This window comes from Drosophila miranda, chromosome 2 (assembly GCF_003369915.1).
Source record: "Drosophila miranda strain MSH22 chromosome 2, D.miranda_PacBio2.1, whole genome shotgun sequence".
NCBI lineage: Eukaryota > Metazoa > Arthropoda > Insecta > Diptera > Drosophilidae > Drosophila > Drosophila miranda.
The window spans coordinates 7,582,165-7,589,181 of record NC_046675.1 but is presented as its reverse complement, the minus strand read 5'-3'; the positions used below and the strand labels follow the sequence as shown (position 1 = coordinate 7,589,181).

Here is a 7,017-nt window from a genome sequence, read left to right as displayed (position 1 = left end):
TGTCGCAGACGAGCAGCCACACAGCGCCAGGAATTCCAACATTAGTGGGTGGAGCAGGACGAGGACTGGAATTAGGACCAGTATCAGGATCAGAACGGGAAACTCCCAGCGAAATTTCTACAAAAATTCGCCTGAAAAATAAATGACTATCCCTTTCTTTTGGCTATACCTATCTCTCTCTCTCTTTCTCTATGTGTCTCTCTCTCTCTCTTTCCAACGTCTATCGCAGTCAGCTGTTTGTAAAATAATAACATAAAATATGGCTGTCCTTGAACAATTTACTTTTATTTTATTTTTATTGCCGCAGCCTCCGTTCAGCCTCAACATGTGGCACGACTCTCCCAATGGCTGCGTGTGTGTGTGTGTGTGTGGGTTGTCTGCATTGTTGTTGCGCCTCGCTTTTAGCTTCATTAAATTTATGTTGCAACCCCGCGGCAGCCCACTCAATGTCCTGGGCCTAGTTGCACGTGCCGCGTCGCCGTAAAACAGATCGTAAAAGTTTATTACTTGCGGCTTTTGTTTGTTACTGTGTGTGTGTGTGTGTGTGTGTGTGTCTCTCTCTTTCACTCTCTCTCTATTGCTTTCCTTCTTTTTCGTCGTCTCTGTCAGCTGTCAAATTGAATTTGTTTATATTGCCAACAGCCAACAGCTCTCTGGGCTCTGGGGCTCCGGCTCTCAGCTCCCGATTCCAACAGGTTTCATTTTCACTGAGGCCGGAAATCATTGCGTCATGCTGATATTTTGTATTTAAACGCCTACTTCCCACTCCCACTGCACCCCCTTTTGGCGGGGACTCGACGACTCGACTCTCCCTTTCGGGGCTGTCATGCTCAGGCCCGGCTGGCTGGTGTTTAGGCGGCAAAAGTCGATTTTTGTTGGTTTAGGTCAGTTTTAGTTAGCTGCCTTTGACAGCTCAAAGTCGAGGTCAACTTTTGTATGCCCATCATCAGCTGTCGGCCTCTGTCTCTGCCCCTGCCCCTGCCTCTGCCTCTGCCACTGTCTGTGTGTGCGAGTGTGTTTGTGTGCCTATATTTATGGGCCCCGCTGGTCGAGACGCGACCCCGATGCGACGCGTCCTTGTCAGTTGCCAAAACATAAAAAATCGATTTTATTATAGTCCCGTCAGTCTGGGCCGTCTATATAGATTTTCTGTCACGGCAGATATTGCCTTCTGTCTGCCACCCTTTGCGACTATGTGTCCTGTTTTTGACAGGCTTGAATTTTTTCTGTCTTCTCTCTTGGTTTAGTTTAGGGAACGGATTTTTAAAGCCAGCGGAGTGCAAAACGGGGGATATCAGTGATTTTATACAAAGAAAAGTTACAAGATATTTAATTTCGCAATCCGATCTGGATTTCATTCAGGCATTTTTGAACCCTGTTTTCCCATACGAAAAATATCGTACGCTTTCGATGTACAAACAAGATAGAAAACAAATATTTTCCCCAGGTTTTTTTTATTCAATTCGATAGAATTTTGTTAGCTCTACTTAGCTCTGTCTCTTAAAAAAGATGGGGCTCATCCAAGTTGTAGTTTTCATAATGATAGGATGTGGTCTTAATGGCTTAATCTAGTAAAATCAAAAAATCTGCGAAACGGAGAAGAGTTTTTTAATGTAGTTAATGTATTTTAAAAAGGGAAGTGATTACACAATAAATTATCCGTATTGGTGTTTTTTAAATTGAACTAAGTACCAGTCGTTAACGTACGATTTTTCCATTTGTTTTTTTAACTTTATACCACAAAATATCCCATAAATTACTACATATTCCTTAATATTCCTTAACAAAAAACTTAGTGGGCCTTTGAGAGAGACTTTGAGGAAAAACTTTTATCAAGAGCCATCTTTCTTATAGAAGAATACCATTACTAGGTAAACGCGACTATAAAAATATCGAAAAAGCGATCTTTTGCTCTTCTTGAAAGGTTTTCAGATCAAAGTTTATAAAATGATTTTGGTTAAATTAGCTAAATTTCTATCCACTTAGAAAATTATATCGGGACAAAAGTATATAGAAATTTGTATTGACTTTTAAGTTTTTATCCTCAGCTGTTCTCCTTCTCCATTATTTAGTTATTTTTCAATAAATAAAGAAAGCTTTTTAGACCATGCCCAAGGTCAAGTTAATCAATTTTGTGTTCATCGCATGCGAATAAAGCCACCTAAAGAGAGCAGAGATAACCATAACAAAAACGAATACAAAAAAACATAAACAAAATTAATGAAATTATCTCATGCTGAGAGCGGCCTAAGAGCTTTGCAAAGCTCACGCTCTCCCTCTCTCTCTCTCTCTATCGCATTGCATTTATTAAAACGCTGAAGCGAACGAACAGTATACAATATGTTGTCGCAGCAGTTGAACGCGAAAAGACAGGCCTCGTGGCAGATCTATCAGATATATAGAAATGTGGCCAGCAAGGTAAGTTCATGTCATTTGGTGAATACTCAAAATTTATACATTGTCATGCTTAGCAGACGTCTCTTGCCCAAGAAACGATAAGCTTGGAGCAGGCCAAACCCTACGCGGAGGTGCCGGGTCCGAGCAAATTCCAGATGATACGAGCTTTTATGCCGGGCGGTAAGCAGTGAGCGAAAGCTCAAAAGCTGCCTCAGACAGTGCTTTAACGCTGATCGTCCGTCTCCAATATTAATCTGTAGGCCGCTATAAAAATGCACCCGCCCATGAAATGTTTCTGGATCTGAGCCGACAGTTTGGTAGCCTCTTCCGGATGCCCAGTATTGCGGGTAACGACATAGTCTTGACCATGAATCCCCAAGATTATGCGACGGTCTTTCGCAATGAGGGCCAGTGGCCATATAGACGGAGCTTCACGACTGTTGAGTATTTCAGGAAGGTCCGCAGACCGGAGGTGTTCGGCGAGTACGATGGCTTGCTCGCTGGGTGAGCACCTCTAAGACACCTATCCTTTGGCTTTTCTTTAGATTTATCATTGAATTAGGAATGGTGCCGCATGGGGCAAGATGCGAACAGCAGTAAACCCGATCCTCCTGCAGCCCCGCAATGCCAAACTCTACTTGAAGAACCTGGTGCAGGTCAGCGATGAGTTTCTGGAGCGGTGAGTGGCGTGGACGGAAGATTCTCCTTCCTAAACTCTGTTTTTTGTTCCAGCATTCGCCTTATCCGTGATCCGGTTAGCCAGGAGATGCCAGATGACTTTACCGAGGACATTCGTAACTTGGTGATCGAATCTATAGGCTCGGTGGCTCTCAATACCCATCTGGGTCTGCTGGGGGAGAACCGGTACAGCGACGAGGCCAATCAGCTAAAAGCTGCCCTGAAAGACTTCGTGGAGCTGGGCTTCCAGCTGGACATGATGCCGGCCATCTGGAAGTATCTGCCAGTGCCAAAGTTCAATCGGCTGATGCGTTCCCTGGACACCATCACGGACTTCTGCTGCACCCACATTGAGCAGGCACTGCAGCGGATCGAGGAAGACGTCAAAGCAGGCAAAATGAGCCCCGAGATGGGAATGGAGGCTAGTCTGCTGGAGAAATTGGCCCGCTTCGATCGCCAAACGGCTGTGATCATCGCCATGGACTTCCTCTTTGCTGGAGCAGATCCAGTATGAGCAACCACCCACCGATAGTAATCATTTGTAATCCTTTTTCCTTTGCAGACCCTTGTAAGCCTGGTTGGCATTCTGCTCAGCCTGGCCAAGAATCCAGACAAGCAGGCTCGCCTGCTCGAGGAGATCAACCAGATACTGCCGGCCAAAGACTCGCCCCTGACCATTGAGAACATGAGTAATCTGCCCTACCTGCGCGCCTGCATCAAGGAGGGCATTCGCCTCTACCCCATTGGCCCCGGCACCGTACGCCGCATGCCCCACGACGTGGTGCTTAGTGGCTATCGTATCGTTGCCGGCACCGATGTGGCCACAGCGGCCAACTATCAGATGGCCAACATGGAGGAGTACGTTCCCAGGGTGCGGGAGTTCCTGCCGGAGCGCTGGCTGCGTGACGAATCCAACTCTAAGCTGGTGGGAGACACGGCCACGCCTTTCATGTATCTGCCCTTCGGGTTCGGGCCGCGTGCCTGCGCCGGCAAGCGGATCGTGGACATGATGCTGGAGATAGGAGTCGCCCGGCTTGTGAGGAACTTCGAGATTGGCTTCGACTATCCCATCGAGAATGCCTTCAAGTCCCAGTTCTTTGTCCAGCCCAATATTCCCTTCAAGTTTAAGTTTGTGGAGCGTACAGCATAGTGAGGATACGGATAAGTATGAAATGACCAAATAAATGCACTTCACAGCCAGCTAAAGACTTTCGAGTGGTCTTGGCCGCATACACATGTCCTGGCTGAAGGGTCCTTTTCAGCGCATTACACCAACATCCACATCCTCTCGAGGCTGCGTATTTTTATAGCTCTCCCAAAATTACGATGCCGTTTGCCGGACCATCTGAAGTGGACACTTGGCCTGCTGGAAGTCACCAGAAGAACATCTCTTGAAGTGGTCTGAAGTGGCATGAGGGAGTGAAAATATTCCAAATCAGGAACATGCAGGGAAAACACATGTGTTGGATGGGATATGTTTACTCAGAGGAGTGTCAAGAACGGTGCAAATAGGGTACACATCTTATATTTAAGGTATATTGGGACGTCTGCTGAAAAGGATTATCTATTTTGTATTTGCTTACTATATTCTTGAAGAAGAAATTGAATTGTGTGGCAAAAGTGGTCACCTCTTTTCAGAATATCACTCTAAAAGTTGGAAGTTTTGGTTTCAATTCAAACTAGGGCTTGCCGTCAGAGAAAATATCAGAGAACATGCGTCTATACTCAGAACACAGATTTTATACTCGCCTTACCGATCTCTTGGATGTGTAGATTGAGGAACTGGAGCGTATTCTCTGCCTCTAATTCGAATATTACGTGCTGGGTAATCGATGTATAGTATATTATATACGCATCAATCTGGAGCAATTCGTCTATGAAAAGGCATTCTCCAAGATGGAGTGATTTCAATTGCAGCAACAGAAGCACTGACCACTGTTTAAAATATATAAAAAATACAGAAATATTTACTAAATTTAATGTACTAGCTGGCAAGCCCGCCCCAGCCCACTTGATATGTGTAGAATATCGGAACCACTACGATCCAAACCGTTTTTATATAATATTGAGAAATATGCCCTGTTTGGAGTCAGTCACCTAAACCTACTCGCCGGATCTTAAAGAATTAAATTGGATCATTATTTTTATAAAAAACCTCCATTTTTACATCAGTTCTACACGCTGCAGAATTTGGTTTCTCGGCCTAGAAGTATGCAACAAATACCGATATGTATAGATATTTTCAACGTTCGTCCGATTGCTCCATCCATAGACTGGGGGCGTTCCACTTCAAGCCTTAAATGTGGGGCGGAATTCGTTAGATACATTCAATGGGTAGCCCCCCTCTCAACCATTCGTTCCTGCCCCTGCAGCCTTCGTTATCGGTTGTAGTTGAACAAACAAATGCGCCGACATAAATAATGCAAAAGTATTCATTTTGACATCGAATAGACAAAGTTGCATTGAATTTTCATGTTTGTTCTTCCGTCCGCCATCGCTGTGCTGTGCTGTGCTCTGCTCTGCTCCGCTCGGTTCCCTGCCATTTCTTTCTTTTACTTGGCCAGGACTTGGACAGTCCCGTCCCGGGGTCTTATCTGCCTGGCCTGGTCTCCTGGCCCCGTTCCCTCACCGCCCGCCGCCTTGCCAGGGAATCGTTCTCGTCCTCGTATGTCCTGGATTTTACGCTGCAGACTTTAGTTGGACTCGTTTGTGCCGTCGTCTTGTGCATTATTAAAACTATTCTGATGGCGCTTCCGTGAGCCCCCGCTGGATGGGGTCTACTTGAAATGTCAATGCTGGGTCCGGTCCAACGGTCCTCTGGTCCTCTGCTTCTCTGGTTCTTTGGTCCTCTGTTTGCCTCCGTTGTGGCTCCTTCTGGAGAGTGCATAAAGTTTTATCGTGCCTGAATGGGGAGGTATGGTCCTGCTCTGTCACGTTTCCTTGGCTGGAGCTCGCAACTTTGGCCGAGGACGAAATGCATTTGCAATTGCATAAATGAACAGTGTCGGGCAGTCGGCAGTCGGCTGTGGGGCGGAGGGCAGACAAAACGAATGGAATTCATTATTGGCCAGGAGATGTCCAGAACGAGAGGAGAGTGCTGGAGTTTTGCGGGGGGGCAGAGATGTGAGGTGTTGTCCTTTAAATTGAAAATGCATGTCAAGTATCGGGCCAGCACACAAATCACAGTTTCTGCGGGAAATTCGCAATTTTCGATGCCCTGCCTCCAGGCGGGGCAAGCACTTGCACTTTATGACATGCACCCAGCCCCACCTCCTACCCACCTCCCATCGCCCCCTTCGGTGCGCCCATAAACCGTGCAATTAGACAATGTCCCAGCTCTCGGCTCCACCTCTCGCATGCATCTTGGCAATTGGAATTTTGGCTTTTCGCATTGAACTTTGACTTGCCATCAAACACGGGAGAGGCAGAGGGTACATGCACCGTGCCACTCCCACATCCACTGCCCATCTTCTTGTCACTTGACATGATGGCCGTCCATTGCCGAGCTGCCAATTTGCAACAGCAACAGCACGGGCGTGGCAAACGGACCACGTCTAATGATGGCATACATAACCTGCCTGCCCGTCTGCCTGCCTGCCTTGGCACACGCCCACGCTCCAGCCCCAGACCAGATCCTTCCTGGGGTATACTGGCCCTAGTCCTGGTCCTGCTCCTGGTCCTGGTCCTGGTCCTTTCCAAGTGTCATGTCACACAACGCACTCGGCTTGCTTGTCAATTTCGCAGCTGGGCGTGGTCCGGACAGGGGCACGAGCTTGTGCCTCCGACTACGAGCATGAGCATGACTTGAGCCCCAGTGCCAGGCATTAGCATGTAAAAGGCAAAGTTTAGAGTAAAAAAAACAACCAGCATTGCAGTGCAGGACAATCAGCAGACAGCCAGCCAGGCAGGACACACACACACCACTCCTGTGTGCTTTCTCTC

The 7,017-nt window shown here is 47.0% G+C and overlaps 1 protein-coding gene across 2 annotated transcripts; it reads left to right on the top strand.

Moving 5' to 3' along the window:
- The first annotated feature begins 2,308 nt into the window (after positions 1 to 2,308).
- Positions 2,309 to 4,281, top strand: LOC108157407 (probable cytochrome P450 12e1, mitochondrial). Of its 2 annotated transcripts, none has more exons than XM_017289455.2 (6): positions 2,309 to 2,418; positions 2,475 to 2,577; positions 2,658 to 2,901; positions 2,960 to 3,076; positions 3,130 to 3,583; positions 3,638 to 4,281. In XM_017289455.2, exons 1-6 carry the CDS (start codon positions 2,341 to 2,343, stop codon positions 4,223 to 4,225), a joined length of 1,584 nt encoding a protein of 527 aa, XP_017144944.2. In that variant the 5' UTR covers positions 2,309 to 2,340; the 3' UTR covers positions 4,226 to 4,281. The 2 variants fall into 2 exon arrangements, with proteins under 2 accessions (XP_017144944.2, XP_017144943.2); XM_017289454.2 differs by having other exon boundaries at positions 2,326 to 2,418; positions 2,472 to 2,577.
- Positions 4,282 to 7,017: the final 2,736 nt, after the last annotated feature.

Excerpts from the sequence above, each read along its gene's own strand:
- LOC108157407 (XM_017289454.2), top strand. The coding sequence starts at position 2,341 with ATGTTGTCGCAGCAGTTGAACGCGAAAAGACAGGCCTCGTGGCAGATC. Across the intron at positions 2,578-2,657 it reads ACGAGCTTTTATGCCGGGCG|GCCGCTATAAAAATGCACCC; the intron begins GTAAGCAGTGAG and ends ATTAATCTGTAG. Across the intron at positions 3,584-3,637 it reads TCTTTGCTGGAGCAGATCCA|ACCCTTGTAAGCCTGGTTGG; the intron begins GTATGAGCAACC and ends TTTCCTTTGCAG.